The 27,642-nt window shown below is 42.9% G+C and overlaps 2 protein-coding genes across 5 annotated transcripts in view; one reads left to right on the top strand and one right to left on the bottom strand.

Moving 5' to 3' along the window:
* Nucleotides 1-27,642, bottom strand: part of git1 (G protein-coupled receptor kinase interacting ArfGAP 1) — a 190,089-nt gene that overhangs the window by 160,297 nt on the left and 2,150 nt on the right. For all 4 annotated transcript variants that reach the window (XM_070543325.1, XM_070543327.1, XM_070543326.1 and 1 more), the window contains exon 2: nt 18,604-18,737. In XM_070543325.1, the coding sequence (XP_070399426.1) occupies nt 18,604-18,737 (134 nt within the window). The remainder of the gene's footprint in view (nt 1-18,603; nt 18,738-27,642) is intronic.
* shld2 (shieldin complex subunit 2) overlaps nt 15,140-27,642 on the top strand; it is a 41,709-nt gene continuing 29,206 nt past the window's right edge. The window contains exon 1 of the mRNA XM_054737748.2: nt 15,140-15,256. The gene's annotated coding sequence lies outside the window, so the exon portion shown is untranslated. The remainder of the gene's footprint in view (nt 15,257-27,642) is intronic.

Consider the following 27,642-nt stretch of genomic DNA (forward strand, 5'->3'; position numbering starts at 1 on the left):
TCCACAAGAAAAATACAAACCATGGCATTGGTGTTCAGGCCAGGTGACTGCCCACCATCGTTGAAACATGATGCCAATGTTCACCCTGGTTTGTCCTCTTTCCATGTCCAAAGCTTTTTGTTTTCTGTTAGTTGAAATGGTGCATTTCTTTTTGGGACTCCGTTAGTAGCAGCCGGCTGTTTCTTCTTCTATGACCGCCAAAACCTCTCACTTCTGGTTCGGTCGATTGTGTCACTTCCGATGTGTTCAGCTGCAAAATGTGTCCGTGTGCATGTATGTAGGTCACAGAGAAGTGTGGAAATGCTACAGTTTGGCAAAACAGAGAAATGGATGGTCCAATGGCGAGCAATGATTGGCTGAGGTTTTTAGACAAATGCGACAGAACCACTTTAATAACTTTTTAAATCACCATAATATATTTATAGCTTTACTACGTTAGTGTTTTGAAGAGGCAAGAAAAAGGAAAAACAAAATGTTTAAGCTCATTTGTTTTCCACAGCAGCAGCTCAGGAGGTAAAGTGGATTGTCCAGTAATCGGAAGGTCACAGGTTTGACTCTGGCTCCAACCATGCTGTTACTGTGTCCTTGGGCAAGACACTTAAACCGCCTTGCCTGCTGGTGGTGGTCGTAGGGACCTGTGGCAGTAGTGTATGGCAGGCCTCGCCTTTGGGCAGCTGTGGCTACATCATAGCTCATCCCCACCAGCATGTGAATGTGTGTGAATGACTGTTGTGAAGCGACTTGGAGGGGGGGTTAGAACTCTATACAGGTAATGTACAAATACAGGCCATTTACCACATTAAGGACTGCAGCCTTAAGCCAGTGCATGTACAGGCTCATCTGAAGTTTGCTATAGAGCATTTGGATGATCCAGAAGAGGATTGGGAGAATGTCCGATGGTCACATGAAACCAAAATAGAACTTTTTAGTAAAAACTCTACTCACGGTCTCTTTCTACATGTATGGATGATGTTGCTCATCTCCAAGCTCAAACTGATGCCATGTCAAAAAAGTTGGATGCGTTGGAGAACAAGTGCGAGGATTTGGAATCCAGGTCTCGCCCTAACAACATATGCATTGTAGGGTTGTCACGGTATGAAAATTTAACCTCACAGTTATTGTGACCAAAATTATCACGGTTTTCGGTATTATCGCGGTATTTTTTAAACGGTGTTGCATATGTTCAGAAAGCATTGATAGTCCTGTTCTACACAAAATGAAATAGTTTTGAAAAGGTTTAACAGTGTTTATTAAACCTAAAATAACACAAGCCTTAGCAAAAGTGCAACTTTTCACAAGTAAAGGAACAAATAGCTTCTTTTTCTGGAACATGTTACAGTAGTCAGTGCAGGTTTAAATGATACAAATCCAAACATTCAAAACATAAACAATATGTAAACAAATCAAAGAAACACCACTTGTTTTCTCATATACTTGTTTTCTTCATTATCAAAATGAAAATCTAAAACTCCAGTCCACACTTGACTTGAGCACTGTACAAGTCAACCTTAAAAAATATGTATTTAAAATAAATAGCCACTTTAAACAAATTACTAAAATAACTACTACACTATGTAATCAAATCCAAATGTTCAAGTATAAATGGCATTGAATAAGTAAACAAATCAATGACAAGGAACTAATTGTATATTTCTCTTCATCATCAACAAATACGATGCTTCATCCAGCAACAGGGTGTCCGTGACACGGTTTAAATGCTGGCAGAGGACGCTGCGGCTGCAGTATATAGTGACTCGTTGCATTCTCCGTCAACCAAAAGTCCTCGCGTCATGCATTTAAGCTAAAATGCTAATGTTATCTTACCTTGCACTGGCTGTAGAGACGTGGGTGATGGTCACGCAGATGTGCCATTAGATTTGAAGTGTTGCTGCCTTTTGCAGACACTTGTTTCCTGCACGTTCTGCAAACGGGATAGCCGTCTTCTATTAACTGTCCCTCAGCATTTTTCAGAAATCCAAAATATGCCCATACTTCCGAGTTAGTCTTCTTTGAGGGCTGATGGATGTCCTGGGCGCTGCCGTCTCCTCCTTCGGCCATTATTTCAGCTTCAAAGTTTTGGTAACGTTGCAAACTAAAAAGTGCGTGTGCGCGCCGCGGGAACTTCAGCTGAAGCGACGGTGGCTGGTAAGGGTCACCGCGCTGAAACCGCGGCCACGGTAAACCCACCGAGATAATTTAGTTTTTTAAAAAGTGGACGGTTATTTTTATTGTCAACTTTTTTACCGGGGTTTACCGCTATACCGGTTACCGTGACAACCCTAGGTTTAACAGTGTTTATTAAACCTAAAATAACACAAAGCCTTAGCAAAAGTGCAACTTTTCACAAGTAAAGGAACAAATAGCTTCTTTTTCTGGAACATGTTACAGTAGTCAGTGCAGGTTTAAATGATACAAATCCAAACATTCAAAACATAAACAATATGTAAACAAATCAAAGAAACACCACTTGTTTTCTCATATACTTGTTTTCTTCATTATCAAAATGAAAATCTAAAACTCCAGTCCACACTTGACTTGAGCACTGTACAAATCAACCTTAAAAAAATATGTAGTTAAAATAAATAGCCACTTTAAACAAATTACTAAAATAACTACTACACTATGTAATCAAATCCAAACGTTCAAGTATAAATGGCATTGAATAAGTAAACAAATCAATGACAAGGAACTAATTGTATATTTCTCTTCATCATCAACAAATAAGATGCTTCATCCAGCAACAGGGTGTCCGTGACACGGTTTAAATGCTGGCAGAGGACGCTGCAGCTGCAGTATGTAGTGACTCGTTGCATTCTCCCTCAACCAAAAGTCCTCACGTCATGCATTTAAGCTAAAATGCTCATGTTGACTTACCTTGCACTTGCTGTAGAGACGTGGGTGATGGTCACGCAGATGTGCCATTAGATTCGAAGTGTTGCTGCCTTTTGCAGACACTTGTTTCCTGCACGTTCTGCAAACGGGATAGCCGTCTTCTATTAACTGTCCCTCAGCATTTTTCAGAAATCCAAAATATGCCCATACTTCCGATTTAGTCTTCTTTGAGGGCTGATGGATGTCCTGGGCGCTGCCGTCTCCTCCTTCGGCCATTATTTCAGCTTCAAAGTTTTGGTGCCATTGCAAACTAAAAAGTGCGTGTGCGCGCCGCGGGAACTTCAGCTGAAGCGATGGTGGCTGGTAAGGGTCACCGCGCTGAAACCGCGGCCACGGTAAACCCACCGAGATAATATAGTTTTTTAAAAACTGGACGGTTATTTTTATTGTCAACTTTTTTACCGGGGTTTACCGCTATACCGGTTACCGTGACAACCCTAATGCATTGTTGGTGTTCCAGAGGACAACGTTCTGTCTGCTGCGCATGTGAACACCCTTTAAAGAAGCAACTTTTTCTCGAGAAAGAACCGCTGGTGGACAGATTTCATCGTTGGCACCCAGACCTGCCAGCAGGGGATGCCCGCGAGCCATGATTGTCCAGATACACTACTACATGAATAATCCAGAAAGCCAGGGAGCTGTGACAGGTACATAAACGTAATATGGTCATCTCTGTCTTCCCTGATCAAATCGCCATGAAGGCATGGGCTCATGCAGCTTTCAACAACGTTTGGCGCAAGCTTTGAAGCATTGAAGGAACTTGGTTTGGCATCTTTCACTCGGCTAAACTTTGCATCTTATATCGGGGAGTGCAATGTGATTTCATCTCATCAAAGGATGCTGAGGATTATATCAAAACAAAGGTTCAGAAATAAGATACAACGTAACACGGTTAGTGCCAATGCTTTTTTTTCTCTCTTTTTTATGACTTACCGTAAATCCTCTAATACAGGCCCGGGCCTGTATTTGACTCAAGCTCATCAAGCTCCAGGCCTTTATTGGAAGGAGGGCCAGTATTAGAGGCAGGCCTCTATTTCTAATTGAGCAAAATTAACTAATGGTTGCTGGAGTTTTTGACAATTAAAATTGTGCCCACATTTTCAAAGTTAAACACATTTCTTTTAACAACGGTAGTTTCTGCTTCAGCCATCTCCCCCCTCCCCCTGCTTCAGCCCTCTCCCCCCTCCCCCTGCGCAGCGGCCGCAAACTCACTGATGCGCCTGCAGCCTCTCGGAGTTCCTGCTGCTCTAAACATTAAAATAATTATTTCATTTTCTGTTCCTCACTTCTGATGACCTTCAATGGTGTCTGTTTGTTGCAACAGCAGGTACAAAAACTAACTTGTTTTTATTTGACTATTTTTCTGTCCTGTCTGTTTATTATCTTCCTGCATCTCCTCTCAATCCTAAACTGCTACCTGGGTTCATATATATTCACCTCATGAGTTACCTTTGAACTGCAGTTCTAAAAGATCTACCGACCGCAAAAACAGCGGAGCGCTCGCTGTTTGGCAGCGGTATCAGTGATCAGTGCGTCGGAGGACAAGGTGATGCGCGCAGCGCCCTGCTCCACAGCATGCAGCGAAACGCATCAGGCGCAAATAAAAGACAGAAAACATTAAAGGAAATGAACTGACATGAACGATCACGTGTTAAATTAGTTTTTGAGGTGGCGACACCTGATTGTTACTGTGGCCGTGCTCAGGAGGCAGATCTACCAACCGCGAAAACAGCGGAGCGCTCCCTGCTTGCCGGCCGCATCAGTGATCTGTGCGTCGGAGGACAAGTTGATGCGCCCCGCTCCACAGCAGCGATACACATCAGGCGCAAATAAAAGACAGAAAACATTAAAGGAAATGAACCGACATGAACGATCGCGTGTCAGTACCTACGGTCTGGCACAGCGCGTTGCCCCTCCCGAGCGCAGGAGCTTGTCACCTGCTGATAGCAGGCTGCTGTCTTTTCCGAGGGCTGCATCTTGCCGGTCATTATCACGTGACAGCGACTAGTCGACGACAGGCATAAAAAGTCACTACAGTAATCCCTCGTTTATCGCGGTAGATGTGTTCCAGACCTGGCCGCGATAGGTGAAAATCCACGAAGTAGGGACTCCCAGCATGCCCCTCGCGGGGATTCCCTCCACGTTGCACCTACGTCACAAATCGCGGCTATAAACAGAAGTCGCCTTTCCAGCTCACCACTCAGTCATCGTTTCTTCAGATTCATGATCAGAGTTTCCAACCTACCGATCAATCCAACGAACTATCAGCTCATAGTAAGTTATCTTACTTACTTCTGGAAAGCCCGGCATTTCCGTGTCACTTCGTTGACGCTCGAACGCTCGGGGGTTTCCTAGATCAGCCGGCGTTTCACCGACGCTATCACTTCCGCGTCTGTGAAACCACGCTCCCTATTGAATTATCGTATGATCACATTCTCTTTTTGTGGGTAAAACTCAAGAAAAAATTTTTTTTTACTTGTTTTTTTTTTAGTTTTATTACAAAAAGTGCATTTTATGATGAAATTGATGAAAAAAAAAACATAAATTTCTTGATATTTCGCATAGAAAAATACCGCAAATCAGTGAAAAATACCGCGAATCTGCGAATTCCCCCTGAAAAATGCTCCAAAGAAAAAATCCGCGAAGCAGCAAATCCGCGATGAACGAACCGCGAAGTAGCGAGGGATTACTGTACAGTGAAGTTGACTAGTTCATACACCCCCTACTGCTGCTCCCCAGAGTGTTCTGCAGCATAATCAGCACGTTCTCTTTGAACTTGATAGTGTAATGACCTGGCAGGGGTTGTAAGCCAGGTGCATTCTGGGTATTGTGTTATATGTGTTTCCTATCGTTCTGCTAGTTCCTATGTGCTGATTTGCGTGTTGTGTGAGTGTTATGTAAGCCACAGGGAAGGTGATGTGTGTTCTGTGGAGGGGTTGAATTAGCATGGTTAACTGACACCGTGACTCTGTGTGGTAGGAGCATGATAGAGGATCGTGTCTGTAGCGTTACAAAGCGTTAAAGAAAAAGCCCAATAAAGGTCTGCGTGAACCTCTACTGCCTCCTGCTGGTTGATTTGGGGACGCTCATACTTGCTTGTTACCACATTCCACCCGGCCACAATAAGAGACCGGCCATTATTTACCTCCGCTAACTCCGACACCGGCCAAAATTGGAGACCCGGCCTTTAATTGAATACCGGCCTGTATTAGAGGATTTACGGTATTTTACCTCTTCCACGGAGGACTATTTTACTTTGCTTGGCCATTGACAGAAAATACCATCATTATTAGTAGTAGTTGTCATAGTATTAGTAGTAGTAGTAGTTTTAGTAGTAGTAGTAGTAGTAGTAGTAGTAGTAGTATCTGCACCTTGTGTTTTCGTTTGGTTTCCTCCGCAAGGAGCGAGCACCACCATCTCGGCTATCTCGACTGGGAATTTTGCTGTATGAAGGGAGGGGTGTGTGTTCGCCGTTTCAACATTTTTTCCTTTACTGCTAATAAGCAAGTGTTCTTGTGCTGTAGTTTTTTTTTTAATGTATGCATATGTGACTACACACCCCTTTTGTTTGTTTTTTCTTCACTTCCCTTGTGGGGGTGGCGATGGGGAGGGTGATTTGACTCTTTTCATCATTTCAACCTTGCTTGTCATGGCTAACATTTTGGGTCTATCTTTAGGAGATGGTAGTGTTGTATTTTACTTGGAATGTGAGGGGTGAGGAAAAACCCAGTTAAACAACCTAAAACACTTGAAAGATGATGTAGTGTTTCTGCAAGAAACTCGTTTACGGAGAAGGAATGGTGCTAAGCTTAGATATCTATGGGTGGGACAGACATTGTTTTCAGTGTTTGATTTCAGAGCCTAGGACTGTAGTGACGCATCAATGACAATGACGACTCAGCTGTATGTTTATGTTTATTTATTTGGTATGTTTATGTTTATTTATTTGGCAGACACTTTTATCCAAAGCGATGTAGATTTGTTAACCTATATGGCATGTTGTGATCTGTGGAGGAAACCGGAGAACCTGGAGGAAACCCACGCATGCATGGGGAGAACAAGCAACTCCACACAGAAAGGCCACAGCCAGGTTTCAAACCTGCAACCTTCTTGCTATGAGGCAACAGTCCTAACAACTGTGCCACCACGCAGCCAGTTCGAAAAAAAATTGTCTACATCAAATCCAGTAGTCGACGCACCACGCCCACTTGTTACATTCCCAGGGAACCGTAAATAGAGTTGGTAGGATTCTGCCCGTTTTTCTCTAGTTCATCCACTTCTTCACCTTCACCAACACCTCTGCTTCATACCAAAGACCCTGCTGCCAGATTTCTTTTCCTTTTAGCCCATCTCCGTCATCTGGCCACAGACGTGGCAGACGTGTTTACTTTAGCTCCTACTTTTGTGCTCTAATTCCTCATAAAACCCGTTCCGATCTCTGGATTCTGTCATTTTGTTGGACCTTAGTTTGTTTTTTGATTCTTTGACTTCTTGGACCTTTATTTGGACAGAGGCAGCTCAGCTAAAGTGTAAGCAACCTTGAAGCTATCTTGAATGTCTGTCCTCTCTCTCCTTCTGTGCCACAATGACGCCTTTATGCTTTCTAAAGCAAATAAAAAGATTGAGGCTGCGCAGTGGAGCAGTTGTTAGAGCTGTTGCCTTGCAGCAAGAAGGTCCTGGGTTCGCTTCCGAGCCTGGGATCTTTCTGTATGGAATTTGCATGTTCTCCCTGTGCATGCGTGGGTTCTCTCCGGGTACTCCGGCTTCCTCTCACAGTCCAAAAACATGACTGTTAGGTTAATTGGTCTGTCTAAATTGTCTCTAGGTGTGTGTGTGATTGTTTGTCCTGTGTGTCTCTGTGTTGCCCTGCAATGGACTGGCTCTCTGTCCAGGGTGTACCCCACCTGATTGCCCATTGACCGCTGGAGATAGGCACCAGCAACCCCGAGGAGTCCGTCATCACTCAACAGCATGTTAACCATCTCTTTGATGTCCTAAAGAGCAGCAGAATGTCTGTTTTCATCTCTGGCCCGATCTTCACAGTTTCTCATGGATATGGAAGTTTTCTCTCCACTCCTGGCTTCAGTCTGCTTGCAGGTCCCACAGTTTTGGTTTCATGGATAATTTTAACCTGTTTTGGAACCGTTTCTCCTTTTCAGGCGAGATGGTATTCGTCCTAACCGACATGGCTCAAGCATGCTAACTGCTAACATCCGGTATGCAGTACAGTCCCATAGATACATATCTATGGTGGATTCTCTTCCACAGACATGACGGTTTACAACACAGAGACCTTCACCTTCTTCGGCCATCGCTCAAACCTCCACTACAGTCCTCCCACGATGCAACAGTCTTCCAAAGGTCACAATTCCCAAAATGATGTCTTCTGCTGACAAACCCAAAAGTTTCCCTATTCCAGTTCATTTATCAACCAGCAAAGACATAAACTGTATTCATGTCCAGAGAACCCAGAACACCAGGTGTTTACGACCCATCCCTCTCCAGCAGGCTAAGTAGACAAATGTTCTCCAGGATTCAGTTCAGGGTGCCCTGTTAAATGCCCGCTCCATCTCAAACAAATCCTTTATTTTAAACGAGCTGTTCACCAGAGAAAAGTTGGACTATTTATTTCTTACTGAGATGTGGCAGCAAGATGGATATTGTTGAGGGTCTGACCTCATGAGGAAATTACTATGCAGTGATTTTCTCCAAAATGACTGTGCTTAAATTGCTCTGAAAAGCAAATAATCACATCAGTGCCAAGAAACTTCATTTCCCATGATGCTTTGCACACGGAAGCATTGGGATGATGTCACCGCCTAATACCAGAAACACGTTCTGCGCGTGTGCGGGAGGCCGTGGAGCTTTTCCCGCGAACTAAGACCATAAATCTTCAGCAGAGACAAAGAAACCTCGTTCTTTTGCCCAGGATATCTGGCGGTAAGGACACGCTTGTCGAACGCTCCGACAACTTGAGCACGCGGAAGCTCTAAGTGCCCAAGTTGAGGACACAGAACTGCAGAGGAAAGCAACAACTCCATCCAGCTCTCAGAGACGCTGTAAGTTGTCAAACTCAGCACAAAAGAAACTTCGTTCTCTTTGTGTCCAGCCCGTTGGAGAAACACTCGTGGGGCCAAAACAACGGAGAAAGCATCAAACCGACGGACGACGCCAAACTGCGGAGAAACACGGAGAACCGTCAAATCAAAACAGCGGGGGACGCCTTGCTGTTCTGGTGATCAGAAAACTCATTTCTCTCTCTCCTTTTCTTCTTCCGTTTCCTCTATAGTCCAGAACAAGCAATAAAACCGCGTCTATTGCTTAAAAGTAGCTTCGTGTTTTCCTCTTTCGTTCCCAAACACGTCCGTCGGGTCATTTTGAAAGAATAAACTGCTTATTGATCATTGTTTGGTATCTTTAAATGTTTTCTGCTTGGCCACGTGGTTAAACTAAAAGATATTATTCGTGATTAATCTTTTGTGTTGTTTCATGATCCTTTGAAATGTTTTGAGTGAATTTAAGGTTAAGTTACTTATGATTCTAAGTGCCTTGGAAGTTAAAGTGCAAGTTGCCACCCACACTTTAGCCAGACAAAGGGGTCAGCCATCTTGCATACAGACTCCATTTTAGAAACACACACACACATACATACACACAAAACACCTTGAACATTATTTTGAATATACAACCTTTTATTATATCACATGGTTATTATTCATTTATGCCACTGTTTATTCATTTGACAAATTGTTAAATAAACGTTATAAAATTCAGTTTTCGTCTCCAGTAGCTTTGTTGTGTCGAAGAGAAGTCTCTGCTCCGAGGATTCTACGAACTTCAAGAAAGACTGATAAGAGTTTTGGATTCAATTTTTCCCCGGTTGAAGGGGAATGGTGCCCCGTATATCTAAGAATACAGGTGCTGGCCAGTAAATTAGAATATCATCAAAAGGTTGAAAATATTTCAGTAATTCCATTCAAAACGTGAAACTTGTACATTATATTCATGCAATGCACACAGACCAATGTATTTCCAATGTTCATTACATTTAAATTTGATATTCATAAGTGACAACTAATGAAAACTCCAAATTTGGTATCTCAAAAAATTAGAATATTCTGAAAAGGCTGAATATAGAAGACACCTGCTGCCACTCTAATCAGCTGATTTACTCAAAACACCTGCAAAGGCCTTTAAAAGGTCCCTCAGTCTTGTTCTGAAGGCACCACAATCATGGGGAAGACTTCTGACTTAACAGCTGTCCAAAAGACAATCATTGACACCTTGCACAAGGAGGGCAAGACACAAAAGGTGATTGCTAAAGAAGCTGGCTGTTCGCAGAGCTCTGTGTCCAAGCACATTAACAGACAGGCGAAGGGACGGAAAAAATGTGGTAGAAAAAAGTGTACAAGCTCTAGGGATAACCGCACCCTGCAGAGAATTGTGACGACAAACCCATTCAAAAATGTGGGGGAGATCCACAAAGAGTGGACTGCAGCTGGAGTCAGCGCTTCAAGAACCACCACGAGGAGACTCATGAAAGACATGGGATTCAGGTGTCGCATTCCGTGTGTCAAGCCACTCTTGAACATGAAACAGCGCAAGAAGCGTCTCGCCTGGGCCAAGGACAAAAAGGACTGGACTGATGCTGAGTGGTCCAAAGTTATGTTTTCTGATGAAAGCAAGTTCTGCATTTCCTTTGGAAATCAAGGACCCAGAGTCTGGAGGAAGAGCGGAGAAGCACAGAATCCACGTTGCATGAGGTCCAGTGTAAAGTTTCCACCGTCAGTGATGGTGTGGGGTGCCATGTCATCTGCCGGTGTTGGCCCACTCTGTTTCCTGAGGTCCAGGGTCAATGCAGCCGTCTACCAGGAAGTTTTAGAGCACTTCATGCTTCCTGCTGCTGACCAACTTTATGGGGATGCAGACTTCACCTTTCAACAGGACTTGGCACCTGCACACAGTGCCAAAACCACCAGCACCTGGTTCAAGGACCATGGTATCCCTGTCCTTGATTGGCCAGCAAACTCGCCTGACCTTAACCCCATAGAAAATCTATGGGGTATTGTGAAGCGGAGGATGCAATACGCTAGACCCAACAATGCAGAGGAGCTGAAGACGACTATCAGAGCAACCTGGGCTCTCATAACACCTGAGCAGTGCCACAGACTGATCGAGTCCATGCCACGCCGCATTACTGCAGTTATTGAGGCAAAAGGAGCCCCGACTAAGTATTGAGTGCTATACATGCACATTCTTTTCATGTTCATTCTTTTCAGTTGGCCAACATTAGAGAAACAAACATTTTTTCATTGGCCTTTAGAATATTCTAATTTTCTGAGATACCAGATTTGATGTTTTCATTGGTTGTCACCTATAAATATCAAAATTAAACGTAATAAACATCGGAAATACATTGGTCTGTGTGCATTGCATGAATATAATGTACAAGTTTCACGTTTTGAATGGAATTACTGAAATATTTTCAACCTTTTGATGATATTCTAATTTACTGGCCAGCACCTGTATCTTAATTAATTAATAAATCAGTAAATATTCCCATATTTACAGAATTTATTGAAGAATCCAAAAGTAATTAATTAATTACTAATTACTCGCTCCTAATAACCCAACAATATTATGTACATTTCAATGAAATATGTCCACCAAACTTCTCTGTGTTTACCACATCACGCCCGACACATCGTGGTGGAGGTCTTGCTGTGGTCTTTAAGGACAAACATGTCTGTAATCTGGTGAAAAATAACCCTTTTACCACTTTTGAATGTCAGGTCATCAAAGTAGGGTTACAAAATGTATTTCGCTGCATTTTAATCTACCAACCTCCCGGTCCAGCTGGCCCTTTTCTCTCTGAATCTACAGAAACCGTCTTTAAAAAACCCAGTCTGGACTCATCTCAGCCTAAAAATTACAGACCCATTTCTAAATGACCCTTTATCGCTAAAATGTTGGAAATGGTTGTGGCAGATTCTGAAAAGACTGAATGTCTGATCATTGCCCCTGAGAGCATGGTTCCCCTGATTAGTCTAAAACTTGGTCATTTATCCTCTGCTGTCAAGATAAACTTGAGGAATTTGGGTGTTATTTTTGACCAATCAATATCTCTAGAAGGTCACTCAAAAACGTTGGTCCAAAACTCTTTTTATCATTTAAGAATTATCTCCAAACTGTGAAGGTTGGTGTCAAAACATGAACTTGAAATGGTTATCCATGCCTTTATGTCCTGTCTAGATTACTGTAACACACTCTTCACATGTTTTAACAAAAAAGTCCTTGACCTCCTTCAGAAGGTCCAGAACCCTGCAGCGAGGCTCCTAACTGGAGCAAACAGAAGAGCACACATCACTCCTATTCTAATGTCTCTGCACTGGTTACCCGTTAACTTTAGTGTTCATTTTAGAATCCTGACTAGAACTTTCAATGCTCTACATTCAATTCAATTCAATTCAAAGATAATTTATTAATCCCAGAGGGAAATTAGAGTTTCAGTACACACAACTGGTGACTGTGGTCATTCGCAACCTTAATAGAGATCAGAGGGTTAACATGAGGATTGAGTCAGATGGAGGAAAAAAGGCACTTCAGAGTTACCGTCATGGTCAAGCTCCTCCCTATATTACTGAACAGTTAAAGCCTTATGCTCCAACCCCCACCAGAACCTTCTAGAAGTCCCAAAGACCAGATACAAAAGTGGAGGTGATTGCTCCTTCCAGACTGTTCCACCCCAACTTTGGAATGATCTCCTTTATCCTTACGTAGCATTGACAGTCTGGACACTTTTTAAAAAGCAGCTAAAGACCCTTTTATTTAAAGCTGCTTTAACCTCAATGTTTTATTTTCTTATTTTTAACTCAAATTTGAATCATCTTTAATTTGTTTTATGAATTTTTATAATTCTGTGACTTTATTTGTTCTGATGTTAATCTACTTCTGTTGTGAGATCATTTTGATTTTATGACTTTGTTTTATTTTGTTTTGATCTATGTGAAGCACTTTGCGAATCTATGTGGTGAGTGCTATAGAAATAACATTGACTTACTTACAACAACTTCTAGGATCAAAGAGGCTGCCTCACCCCACCACAGCTGCAGCAAATCACTGGGATTAGCGTTTCTCCCTTCATTTGGGAGCTTTTTTCAGACTTTATAGGGGAACTGTTTTTGTGGTAGCAGTCTCCTCCTCGCTGGTCTGTTTACTGTGTCTTTTTGGTATATTTACACTTCGTAACTTGAGCTCAATGTTAGTAAAGCTACTGTTAGCATTTTTGTAGCGTATTGTATTTGGATAAGCTGTAAGGTTATGGTTTAGAGTTCAGAGTCATGTGTGTGGAGTAGATCTCCCTTTTAGTTACATTTATAGTGCTGTGTTTTCAGGGTTTTTCCTGCATTCAAATTTGCGTGGCGGCTGCCTGCAGCTATTTTTGTGCCGCCCCAGCCTGATTTCACTCTGCCCCCAGCTATATGGACGTTATTTTAACTGCAGTTGCAGCGTTGCGCCACTACACGGGCACTGTATCAGCAGTGGTGCACCGAAAAGCGTTAAAACCCCTGCAGAAAAAGAAGATCAAGAATAGCTTTTCTCGCTAGTTGATTCATATCTATGGTTGGTGCTATTGCTGTCCTGATTTTCCCCCAGGCTCTTCCATATCAGAGCAGGGCTGTACAGTGGTGTCGGTGCGTGTCTACTTTTAAACATAGCACGGGTGCAACATGTTTGAATTACTATTTCCCCCAGAACTTTACTGAACAAAAGTAAGTTACGTGTAAGAAAAATGCTTTTTACTGGCGCACAGTGTGGCCATCTGGATGCAGAGGAGGAAAATAAAGGAACCAGCAAAGGCAGAACCGGTCCAAAGTTTGGGATCAAAAGTGCAGCTACACGCAGATTGGCTAATGCTAAAGCTAACGGGTAGCAGTCTCACGATCAAGTGACGCTCAGAAAAACATATGATGATCGTAAAACTAAGAGAGACTAAACTCTACAAGCAGATGAAAAGTCCCCACCATCCATTTTATCAAGTAACTTTAACACGTGTCCAAACATTCCCTAAACACACCGATACTTACATGACAAATGATCTCTAGAGCAGCAACATATAAAGCAAAGTGATCATGTTCGTGAGTCGTTTATTCGGAATGCCGTTTATCCTTTCCTTTCTGGTTCTGTGAAACCGTGGAACTAGGGGATGGAATCGAAAACTGGTTATTGTTGAGAACCAGCTCCCATTGTTTTAAATCCTAGCAATCTTTCGCCACTTTTGCAAACATTTACCCTCATCAATTCGTCTGTGCGAATGACATCACCGTACACGTTGCGTAACTTACGGAAGCAGGAAACATGACGTCTAAGCGGCACAAATGCTCGAAAGTTTTGTCATATTTTACAAGAAAGCATGAAAACAGTAACTTGCAATAATTGCAAAGTAGATATTTCTTCAAGGGAGGAAGAGTTACAAATACATAAAAGTAATTGGGCACAAAATACGTGATAATTTAAGAGTTAATGACGTGTTGTGACCCGCTCCGGACTAGTGAATTTCAACGCAGCAGCAGCGTTTGCATGTCCTCTCCTGTTAATACTACAGGTATCAGCTAACACTGCCTATCGTGTTCACGTCATTTACCTCGTATACACACACCTCCACACTAGCAGACTCCAGCGACTAAAGTCTGACCTGTGGTGAGAAGTTTCCCACCCTACAAAGCTACAGCAACACTGCACCCAACAAGAACATGACTCTGCCTTCTTGGAAAACATAAAGGAGAACATTTGGAAAGATCTTTCCAACCAATACAAGTACGACTGATTATTTATCATAAAGAAACTGACAGTTATATTGCGGGAGCCGTGTGCCATTAGTTTTTTACCACCTGTTTAAGTACTCTGGAATTGATAGAGTTGGATCGATAGACAGAATCGACAATGTCATTGATATTGATAAACACTTATCAGTTCCCACCCGTACGTGGAACCAAGTGATTTCCTTTTTTTATTTGTGGCTTTTAGTGGTTGAAGGGTACAATTCTAGGCTACTGCCTATGTGTACATACATGTACCTTTTGTTAAGCACCAGAATAATATGCTCTGTTATATATTGCATCTATGTAAATATGTAAATAAGAATGTGTATAGGTGTATGCTTTTATTTTGAAAAGCAACTGTAGAGGAAGTTGAGCTTTGACCTCGTAGAATGACCAATAAAAAGGGAGCATTGATGTTTGTAGCTGCAATCAGTGTGTGCTACCACCAGTGAAGGCCCGTTGAAACAGATGCTCTGTTTATGGATTTATTTCCTCCTTTTAATCCTGGAGATTCGTTTTGGGAGTCTAGGCCCAACCGCTGGGTAAATAAAACTCTGCTAACACCTTTGTTACTATTTTTTCTTTAAATTATTCTCTTGAGTGTTGGTGCTGCTGCAACAAGCGAGTTTCCCCACTGTGGGATCGATAAAGTCTATTCTATACACCGGGAACGGAGAAAACTATGGGGGACTGGTCCACGTTGAAGCGCTCCAACTGTGTATCGCACAGACTATCTAACAAAGAATGTTTGCAACAGCAATGTCTGATTTTGATTCGATTTCAAAACCTAGAACCTTTAAACCTTTAAACATGATTTCACTTGTCCTGTTTATGGGAAAAAGTTTGATTAACTGGTTAATAATCAACTTCATATTGATCTTAGGTCTAAAGGCATCACAGAGCGTTAGTCAGAAGGACCTCAGGCAGAAAGAACGTCATTCAACTGCTGTTGGACACAAATGACACATTTTTATATTGCTAACTTAAATAGAAGTAGTTGTCATTTTGCACAGGAAACGTTTAAAGCGTAAGCATGCATGATATGAAATATCTAAATGATTGTTTTCTTTTAATTAGGGAGGACAACACATATATCAGAATCAGTTTATATCAGTATCGAAAAGTACGAGTTAGACAAGATCAGATATCACCAAAGAAAGCCAATAACAAGTATGCCTAGTAAGAGCGACTGTGATTGGTGGAGCATTCCATACTGTGTGTCAGGCCTACTAAATGTCTAAACATGCCCATCCTCATTTTTGGACTGACGAATATCACTTGGAATTGTTTTAGTTAATGCTCAGTAGGGCTGCCACAAACCATTATTTGGCTCATCGATGAATCGGATGGGGTCTCGACACGATTAATCAATTAATCAGATAAAACGGGAAAATTTAAATCAAACCAAACTTTATTTATAAAGCGCTTTTCATACGAAAAAATGTTACTCAAAGTTCTTTACAGATTGAAAAGACCCCACATATCCCACAAATGTCATTAACTAGATTACTTCATTAAAACTGCTAGGGAAACATTTTTTCTCTCCTTCCTTTACTTTATTCAACAACAGGATTAGAAAACAGTTCAATAGCGTGCAAAACCACATGCTATCACCTAAATATATCCATAATTTAACGACGATAGTCAAATTTTATGCATTTCATCAAGTTCAGTAGTAGCTACTAGAAATGCTAATAACATTTCATTTCTACTGTTTGAAATGTAATGGTGACATATTTATTATGTACGGTTGGGCAATAATTCAGTTTAAATTATGTTCACAGATCGACCTGTTTGTGAATTACATGCTACAGTGGCTTGCCACAATCCTGCTGTGTTGTTTGGCAGAGCAGACTCGACCATCGTGTTTTTCAGAACCCCACTTGATCATGAGCCTGCTTCCCTCTAGCATTAGCTAATCTACCTGGGGCGACGGTGGCACAGGAGTTAAGTGCTCGCCTCGCAATCGGAAGGTCGCAGGTTTGAGACCCGCTCAGTCTGTCGCTGTCGTTGTGTCCTTGGGCAAGACACTTAACCCACATTGCCTGCTGGTGGTGGTCGGAGGGACTGGTGGCGCCAGTGCTCGGCAGCCTCGCCTCTGTCAGTGCGCCCCAGGGCAGCTGTGGCTACATTGTAGCTCATCCCCACCAGTGTGTGAATGTGTGTGTGAATGGGTGAATGACTGATTGTGTTGTAAAGCGCCTTGGGGGGTTCCAGGACTCTAGAGGGCGCTATATCAAATACCATTTACCAGTGCCATTTTCAGATCTCTCCAGAGATGTTCAATGGGGTTCAGGTCTGGGCTCTGGCGGGCCACTCGAGGACATTCACCGAGTTGTTCTGTAGCCACACCTTTTGATATTTTGCTGTGTGCTTAGGGTCACTGTCCTGCTGAAAGGTGAACCGTCACCCCAGTCTGAGGTCAAGGGCGCTTTGGAGCAGGTTTTCATCCGGGATGTCTCTGTACATTGCTGCGGTCATCTTTCCCTCTATCCTGACTAGTCTTCCTGTTCCTGCCGCTGAAAAACATCCCCACAGCATGATGCTGCCACCACCATGTTTCACTGTAGGGATGGTATTGGCCTGCTGATGAGCGGTGCCTGATTTTCTCCAAACGTAACGCCTGGCATTCACTCCAAAGAGTTCAACTTTTGTCTCATCAGACAAGAGGGTTTTGTTTCTCATGGTCTGAGAGTCCCTAAGGTGCCTTTTAGCAAACTCCAGGCGGGCTGCCATGTGCCTTTTACTAAGGAGAGGCTTCCATCTGGCCACTCTACCATACAGGCCTGATTGGTGGATTGATGCAGAGATGGTTGTTCTTCTGGAAGGTTCTCCTCTCTCCACAGAGGACAGCTGAAGCTCTGACAAAGTGACCATGGGGTTATCAGTCACCTCCCTGACCAAGGCCCTTCTCCCCCGTTCACTCAGCTTAGAAGGCCGGCCAGCTCTAGGAAGAGTCTTGGTGGTTCCAAACTTCTTCCACTTACAGATGATGGAGGCCACTGTGCTCATAGGAACCTCTAAAGCAGCAGAATTTTTTTCTGTAGCTTTCCCCAGCCTTATGCCTCAAGACAATCGTGTCTCAGAGGTCTACACTCAGTTCCTTTATCTTCATGCTTAGTTTGTGCTTTGACAAGCACCATCAACCCAGGGGCCTTATATAGACAGGTGTGTGCCTTTCCACATCATGTTCAATCAACTTAGTTTACCACAAGTGGACTCCGTTAATCTGATGTAACACCTCAAGGATGATCAGTGGAAAAAGAACGCACCTCAGCTCAATTCTGAGCTTCACATCAAAGGCTGTGAATACTTATGTTCTTATGATTTCTCAAGTTTTTTTCATTTTAATACATTTGCAACAACTTCAAAGACACTTTTTTCACATTATCATTATGGGATGTTGTGTGTTGAATTTTATGGGCAAAATTAATTTAATCCATTTTGGAATGAGGCTGTAACATAAACAAAAGAGTGGAATAAGTGAAGTGCTACGAATACTTTCCAGATGCACTGTAGATTAGCGCATGGTGCATCAGTAAGCAACTTAATGTTCTAAGTGTGTCTTTCCTCATCAAAACACCAGCTTTCTCTCTCGTTCTGCTCTGTTGGTGCGCTGCACGCATTGACTGGTAAATATACGTTGTGCAACACACACTAAAAATTGCACAACGATTTTTATCGATTTTATCAATTTGTTGTTGCAACCCTATTGCCCAACCGTAATTAGCAAGTTTCCGCATGACACAACACTAACCCTCTAACATCAAGAAGGACCATCTCAGTCTGATCAAGGGCTCAAGAAGATATTACAAGCACACATATCTATCCGTGGCATCTTTCTGACCTCTCAAAGCCTCTGCTGGCAATGTGTGGAGGAAATCCTTACCTGCAGCAATGTGGGAGGCCAGCCGCTGTGCCTCAGGTGCTTTACTATAGAGATGTGGTGGCCTAAGCTGCGGTGGACTGAACAACATTCATCACAGATCAGAATGCCGCGGTTAATACTGCTCCATCCAGGGTCTAAAAAACACAAACAGTTACAAACGGTTGAACATGTACTAAACACTATAACACAACAGCAAAAAGTGGAGAATAGAGACAAAGGATTGTATGCAATCTGCTGGTTTTCTTTGCTTAAGAAACCTTTAACTATATGGTATAATGGACTGAACTCAATAACTATGCTTCCTTTATGATGTGCCTTGATAAAACTAGTCATGATTTGGCGCTATTTAAATAAACTAAACTGAATTACATCTGGTCAGGTGAGGAATTTGACTAGGGCCCAATCCCAATACTCGCACTGTGCCCTGCGCTCTTCAGCAAAATGCACTTGGAGAAAGTGCACAGTAAGGCTTTGATTGCGAGGTACAAAAGTCAGTAAATAATAGCCGAATTGAGACAGGGAGCATTGAGTCACGGATCACAACGCATGCCAGTATGTTGGTCGCTGTGATACTTTTGAAAAAAAAAAAAACTTGAACAAATTTCAAACAATCAAAAAATTATCTGAAATATTTTTACATTGATGGCTGCTTTGTCTGAATGTTTTAGAGCATCAACTAATTACCCTAAAATAAACTACTTTCACTAGAAAATACATATGTTTAGAAAAGAAACTTGAGCCTGTTCTCTCGCAGCAATGGATTGTTGGTAATGCACTTCACCCAAGTCCGCATCGATGCAAACTTGGATGAAGTGCGAATCAAGGGCGCAAAAGGGGCATGATCAACTTTGGCACTAGTGAAATGGGACACCCTATGCACCCACAACCGAGTCTGGATCGCACGGTTGATGGGCCGATGGAACACTGGACCAGCTCTATACCCGGGGGTGAGGGGGTGGAGGCAGGTCCTGGAAGGTGCGTGGATATTTGCTCAACCAATCTACATGTGTTTTGTGGATTTGAAGAAGGCATTCGCCCACGTCTCCTGGAGCACTCTGTGGGGGGTACCAGGCCCTCTGATAAGGGCTGTTAGGTCCCTCTACAACCGGTGTCAGAGCTTGGTCCGCATTGCCGGCAGTAAGTCAAGCTCATTTCAGGTCAGAGTTGGACTCCGCCAAGGCTGCCCTTTGTCACTGATTCTGTTCATAACTTTTAAGGACATAATTTCTAGGCACAGCCAAGGTGTTGAGGGCATCTGTTTTGGTGGCCTGAGGATCAGGTCTCTGCTTTTTCAGATGATGTGAACCTGTTGGCTTACTCAGAACATAATCTACAGCTTTTGTTGGAGCGGTTCGCAGCCGAGTGTGAAGCAGCTGGGATGAGAATCAGCTCCTCTAAATCTGAGACCATGGTCTTGAATCAGAAAAGGGTAGAATGTCTCCAAGTCAGGGATGAGGTCCTGCCTCAAGTGGAGGAGTCTAAGTATCTTGGGGTCTTGTTCAGTGAGGGAAAAATGATGAGTGAAATCGATAAGCGGATTGGTGCTACATCTGCAGTGATGCGGGCGTTGTACTGATCTGTCATGGTGAAGAGAGAGCTTCAAATGAAGGGCGCGGGGGTGCAAGTGCGAGTATTGAGATTGGGTCAGTGAAGCTGGAGGAGAAGCGGGGTGATGTGGGTGTGTTTGGAGGGCTTGGTCAGAAGCCGAGCACAGGCATTCTGAACTACCTGTAGACGGTTCAGGGAGGATCTGCTCAGACACGTGAAAAGAGAGTTACAGTAGTCTAAGCGTGAAGAGATGAAGGTGTGGAGAACATCTCATGTTCAGAGCGGGATACAATGGGACTCAGCTTAGCAATGTTCCTGAGATGGAAGAAGGAAGAGCCAACAAGATAACTGACATGAGAACACAGGGTGAGAGCTGGGTCAAAGGTCACGCCAAGATTCCCGACGGAAGGTTTGGTGTGAGAAGCAAGCTGACCAAGAGAGTCTCTGACTTTGGGAACCAGCTTGTCCGGGGCACAGATGAGGATCTCAAAAGTCACACTGGAGCGTGCCCCAGAGCAGCAGTGGCTACATTGAAGCTTAACACCACCAGCATGTGAATGTGTGAATGGATGAATGACATAATAGCCACATTTACATGGACACAGTTAATTGGATTGAACACCCAATCAGATAAAAAGTTCTGCATGTAAACACGTCAACTGGAACGTTCCGATCTGATCCAATCAGAATGAAATTCCAATCCGATTGAGATAGGTGGTTTTGTCCGATCATCATTCCGATAGACGTGCATGTACATAGCCATTCGAAATGGTTGGAGTAAAATAATGCTCCCTGTGCATGTGTGCAACAGCTAGCGAGCCTCCTCACCTCATTTAGACTACATGACTTAAATAAATTACGCCTAATTAACGAGTACTGGCTTTTAAATGTGACGGCAAGCCGTCCCTGTTTCAGTAATATTTAATCCAGAACTTGCATTTTGTGGAAGTAAAATAAACATCTGATTGTTGCACAAATCGTTCGACAAACGTGTTCAAGTATGTACTGAAACACGCCGATTCATTTTAAGTGTGCTGTAATGAAGAGAAGGGGCCCAAAGACAGAACCCTGGGGAACACCTTTGACAACTGGGGAAGGGTCTGATCTGAAGGATTTGAGTTGTATGAATTGTGAGCGGCCTGAGAGATAGGAGTGGAACCAGTCAAGTGTGAGATCAGAAATTCCAATAGATGAGAACCTGTCAAGAACAATTAAATGAGAAATGGTTTCAAAAGCTGCGCTCAGATGAAGGACAATGGGGATGGAAAGTACGCCTGAAATAGCAGCAGTCAGAAGATCATTCCTGATTTTTAAGAGAGCAGTTTCTGTACTTGGCCAGGGCGAAAACCAAGTTGAAATCGTTCATAGAGATTGTTTTGTTTCAAGTAAAAGTGGAGTTGAGAGATGACAACATGGGGACGAGAAGTCCGGAGCAGAGTGGACCAAAAGTGGGGCAAGTTAACAAGCTATAAGGCAGAGTTATGAGAGTTTTAAGATGACGGTGGTCAGTTCAGCAGAGGTGTCAAACACTGCATGCATGGATGCCTTGGATGCCAGTGAGTATGACGCAATCCCTTAATGCAAATCCTCTTATTATGGGCTTTTAGACGGAAAGCATGTAAACATCAGCGTTATAACACTTCAAATGGGACACCGTTACATTCCCTCTGTCTACTGCACCAGAGGGGTAGGAGAATTACCTTCAAATCTGGCCAAAGATAACATTCGGTTGCACTTTAACTACTTAGCATTAGTGAGGTAATAAACAATCTTAAAACCTCAAGAGGCTCACCACTACATAGAAACAAGCTTGGTAGTATTTTGTTCAAAGAGGTGGGACTCAATCTTATTTTCTTAACCCGCTCAGGCTCAAAATAAGTTTTGATAAAAGGATGAACAACTACCGTATTTTCCGGACTATAAGTTGCCCTTTTTTTCATAGTCTGGCTGGTCCTGCGACTCATACTCCAGAGCGACTTATATACCAAATTATGTATACTGCGCTGCTGCGGCCGGCTCCGGACCAGGAATGAGCTCCTCTGCCCCGCCATCATCTGCTGGAGACCGTTGCGCGCTGCTGCTGGCCGGCTCTGGTCCAGGTTTCAGCTCCTCTGCCCCGCTGGGAGGGTTTCAAACACCGCCATCACCTGCTGCAGCCTGTGGCGGGGTCCTGCAGGTGCTCTCCCCGCCCGCTGGGAGGGTTTGAAACACTGCCTTCCTCTGCTGGAGACCGTGGCGCGCTGTTGCGCCCTGATTGTTTATTCTGTTATCGTCACCGGTACTTGTCTTGCAATGTGAAATGCTTGGTCTCAGATTTTGTAAGAAAAAAATAAAATTTCACCCCAGTGCGACTTATATATGCTTTTTTCTTCTTCATTATACATTTTATGGCTGGTGCGACTTATACTCCGGAGTGACTTATACTCCGGAAAATACGGTTAGTCCTTCAGGGGAACTTCTGAGTTAAAAAATGCTCATGAAATACATATGTGGAGTAACCAGGTAGGTAGGTTTTAACGTTGCTAATCTGCAACGCCTGCCTCCAGAGGGTTAAAGGCAGACGAAGCCAAGTAAGAGCCATAAATACCTTGTCACCAAGCCTGGGTTTTAGTTTTAGATTCTACATCAAACTACAGGATGGCACTTTTGGGTAAATAACGGCAGTCTAAACGTGCGTTACATCATATATTCAGAAAATAGCACACATAACATCAAACTTGTTGTTCTTGGAAGACTTGTAATATAACAGCATTCCCCTTTCCTACCCGGCTTCTCGTCTCTGGAGGTTTGTCATATCTAACAACAAAGTAGGACACAGGTGTTCCTCTTGGTTTTTCACAACAACATAATAGGAATGCACAAATAAAGTTTGCAGTGGTTTCCGAGTTAAGATTTTTCTGCCACATCCTTCTGGGATCCTCATGTCTGGGGAGTTGATGAAAGCTGCACCGACGCTGGCAGCCATACTCATTATAAACATTGCGTTTCTGGCAACAAATTTCATTTTCTGTGGTTGTTAGTACCACCTCAAACATCGTAACATCTTCCCAAGGCACGAGAGTGCATTTTTCGTGGGTAAATAATTTTTAAACTCCTCTTCAAATGTTCAAATAAACTGTTACTATCAGTTACTGTACTGTTGCTATTAGGAGGAAGGGTGTTTGTTGGGTTGTGTCACTGGGAACATGAAGGAAGGGCAAAGGCTCAGCTTAGAAAGGACATGATCATCAGTGGGTCTGAGGGTCACTGGAAGACTGCAGCTTTCACACCAAAGCTGGAGTTTGAATGCACACATCTATGAGGGGGCAAGCAGCTGCTAGCGTAAATGTACACAGGCACGAATGTGAGCTAGCTTAGCAATACCATACCATACCATTTTATTTATAAAAGCACTTTCAACACGACATTACAACCAACCAAAGCAATGTACAAAATAAAACACCAAAACCATAAAATAGTTGCATCATAAAATCCATAAAAAAAATAATACAACAAAGAACAAACAAAACAAAAGTAAAAACTAAAATAATTCCAAACAAAAACAATAAAATATATTAAGAGTAGTCAGACCACAGATTTAAGAAACAGTGGGAGGAGGTATGACAAACTGTTGATGTTAAGAATGGAAGGCCATGGAGAAGTAATGCGTTTTCAGCCTCCATTTAAAGATGGGAAGCGCGGGTGCTCATCTACACTGTGCGACTTTTTCACTCGCAGCACTCAGCTTCAGCTCAAACTGTACAACTTCCTCGCAGGGCAGATCTCACGAGTCATGTGCTCACACTGCACGACCCAGTTCTCGCATGCGACCTGACTGCTCACACTGTACGTCTGGTAGCAACACGTCGGCCCTAAAATATGCTAAAAATAGCAGTTTTTACTCAACACGTCAGATTTTTTGTCTTGTTTTGCCTGTTGTCCTTCGGGAGTGCTGCAGGAGGACACACAGAGATTTATGGGGGTTGGATGAGGAAAACGAAATAAAGAAAGTAGGGCTGGGCGAAAAATCGATCAAATGAATTAATTTGAATTATTTTTTGCGGGCGATTCATAAAGTAGGTAAATCGAGTTTTTTGTAATGGCGCCTTTTTGGTCCTCCGGAAGTCCCGTAGCATCAGGTTCCTCCCCCACGAGCGAGCAATAACACACAAAACAACAGACAGCAAGCGACCACATGGCGACCGGTGACGGCGGTGAGAGTGGGAAGTTTGTTCCGAAGAAAGGGATAAAATCATCTGTTGTTTGGAACTGGTATGGGTTTGCTGCAACAGACATAAAACAAGAGACCCCACGCTGCAACCTTTGTCTAAAACCCGTCGCAATCAAAGGCAGCAGCACCACTAACTTGTTTCAACACCTTAAACAGAGGCATCAAGCCGAACACGAAAAATGCCAGTCTCTCCGAGATGAACAGAGCCGCAGTGACCAAGAACCAGTGGCTAAAATACAGCTAACTGTAGCCGAATCGTTCGCACAGGGGACCGCATATGAAAAGAAAGGGGCCCGGTGGACTACAATCACCGACGCGGTCGCTTTGTACATAGCAAAAGACATGGTACCCATGTATACCGTGGAGAAGACGGGGGTTTATAAATTTGATGAAAACATTGGATCCCAGGTATGAGCTACCCAGCCGAAAGTATTTCAGTGAAGTAGTCTTGCCACAGCTGTACAGAAACACACGCAAAAAAGTTGGCAGAGAACTGGAGGAGCTGTCCTTTTTTTCGGCAACTACCGACATGTGGAGCAGTTGAACTATGCAGCCGTATATGAGTTTAACGGTGCATTTCATTAACAACGTGTGGGATTTACGTAGTATTTCCCTCCAAACGTCATACTTTCCCGAGGACCACACCGGTGAACTTATCGCCAAAGGACTGAGAGACGCTCTTGACTGCTGGAACCTGTCTGAGAATCGTCTATCCTGCATGACGACTGACAGCGGGACCAACATGATTAAAGCCCTGAAGGTGAACGGATGGCCAAACCTCCAGTGCTTTGGACACAAACTACACAACGCTATCGGTAAGTCTGACAATAAGTAAAATAAAATCTTACATTTCGACAGAGCACATCAAACCACAGCCAAGTTGGATGATGCTCGTCTTTAACTACTGTAGCAATAGAAATTGCAATGATAGTTTGTGTTCCGCCCGGAGGTTTTTGAGTGTGACACTGCAGGAGCGGCAGGTAAACATAAATGCTACCAGTTTGACACTGGAAAGTTGAATAAAGATTTCCTGTTGAGAGGGTAAAGTTCAAAGTTCAGTTTGGAATTGATTGTCATTAAATTGAAATAGTTTTGTATTATGAAAATGGATTAATTTGGTTTAAAAATGTATTTTATTCTACTGCAAACTGAGCCTCCAAACGCTCACTTTCACCCCCCTCCCCTCAGGTTCAGTTTAGCTTATTTAAATTTGCTTCTGAAACTGAAAATTGTATTTCAACCTGGAGTAATTCAAATTCAGTTCCTAATGGCACAGAATTCTGCTCATATTAATCATGTGTCCTGTTGAATACTCTTTCTTCTAAATTTATTAATAGTATTTGTGCTTATTTATCACTGTGCTGCTGCAAAGTTCTGCCCATGGATTAAAACATAAAAATAATATACACCAAACATATATTCAGTGTAACGACTGCAGGTGTTACTATGTTCATACATAAGTAGACATACAGAAGAAATCATTTTTAGGTGGATGTAGTTGTTTATTCAAGTCCCCAATAGCGATGCATGTCTTTGTGTTTTATTCTTTATCATACAGAGAATGGTGTTAAGGATACCCGCATAGACCGAGCCATTGGAGTTTGCAAGAAGATAGTTGCTGCTTTTTCCTACAGTTGGAAGAAAAGAAGAGAGCTGGGTTTGGCTCAGTCAGAGCTGAGCCTTCCCCCTCATCAGCTTATAGTAGAATCTCCAACCAGGTGGGGCTCCCGCCAAAAGATGATCGAGCGATTACTGGAACAGGAGAAGGCTATTGCCCGTGTCCTGGGGTCTGAAGTTAAAAGCCGCCATCTCTTGCCCTCTTGGCAAGACATCGAGGTTTTGGAGTGAGTAAACAAGGCGGTTAAAGCACTCCAAGATTTTACAGATGCTTTATCAGGGGAAATGTATGTTAGTGTCTCATACATCAAGCCTGTTATCCATCTGTTCAAAACAAGTCTTTTGCAGCCTGAGGACAACGACACAGAGCTTACCAAAACAATCAAAAGCAACATACTGGGATACCTTGTTAACAAATACAGTGATCCTGTCAAAGATGAACTCCTGGACATGGCCTCTCTGATGGATCCAAGATTCCGGACATCCTACATCGACCCAGACAAGGTGGAGCAAATCAAAAGAAGAGCTGTCAGTGAACTTCTGTCTTTCCCCACTGACAAAAGCACACCACAGCCTGGTCCAGTTGTGCAGGTGGACCAAGAGGCAAGGCCTCAGCCAAATCCCAAGAGGAAAAAGACCTTAGCAACTTTCTTCAAGAAGAGTGTGCCAACCCCTGGCCCTGACCAGTCGGAAGAGGCTAAAATAGAGACTGAACTTGCAACTTATATGCTCATCCCAGAGGTAGATCCTGACACTGATCCACTGCAATGGTGGAAGAGCAACAAATCAAACTTCTCGAGGCTCAGTCACCTGGCCAAGAAATACCTCAGTCTCCCTGCAACAAGTGCCCCATCTGAGAGGCTATTCAGTGCGGCAGGATGAGTTGTCAAATGCAGCCGAGCTTGCCTCAAGCCAGAGGCAGTGGACAGGCTGATTTTCCTTGCCAAAAATATATAAATGTTATTGACCCAAACTTAAGCACAGATCTCATGTTCAGCAGCTCAATCAAAATGTGATTTTTCTCTCCTGTTTCTACATTCAGGGACACAAATCGTTTGTTAAAGTTATTTTTTTAACAAAAGTTGGCACTTTTCAGTTGGAGTTGAATATTGTTTATTTTGCAATTTTTGTACTCTTAATTTTTGTTTAAATTAGTATTTTACCCAAGAAAGAAGTTTTGCACTTATGTTTTTATTTAAAATTATATGCAAAGTAAATCTTTTACCGTAAATGCAAGTTAAAGACAGATAATTTTTTTTCTCTGTTTTTGGATTGAAAAGTATGATGCATTTATCCCTGTTAGTTGTCGCACTGTTTGGGTTGGTTTAGTTTTACCTGTATTTGAATGTATTGTTAATGTTTGAGAAAATGGTGTTACTCTAATGGGAATGTTTGTCACATTTCACTCTAGACAACAGAGTATGACTCAAAACACACCTGGCACTTTGATTCCAAGAGGGTTTTCAGTTATTCGCCATTCATCCCTGAAGAGCATTACACGTTTTGCTTTTGATTAAATAAAAGCAAAAGTAGCTTCAAGTGGTCTGCTGTTTGTACTTGTTGGTGTCCTTTTCTTGGGGGGGGGGGGGGGGGGGGGTGTAATCGGAAAAAATCGGAAATCGAATTAAAGAAAATAAAATCGGAGATTTTATTTTTTGGGCGTA

The sequence above is a fragment of the Nothobranchius furzeri genome, chromosome 13 (genome assembly GCF_043380555.1).
Source record: "Nothobranchius furzeri strain GRZ-AD chromosome 13, NfurGRZ-RIMD1, whole genome shotgun sequence".
Classification (NCBI taxonomy): Eukaryota; Metazoa; Chordata; class Actinopteri; order Cyprinodontiformes; family Nothobranchiidae; genus Nothobranchius; species Nothobranchius furzeri.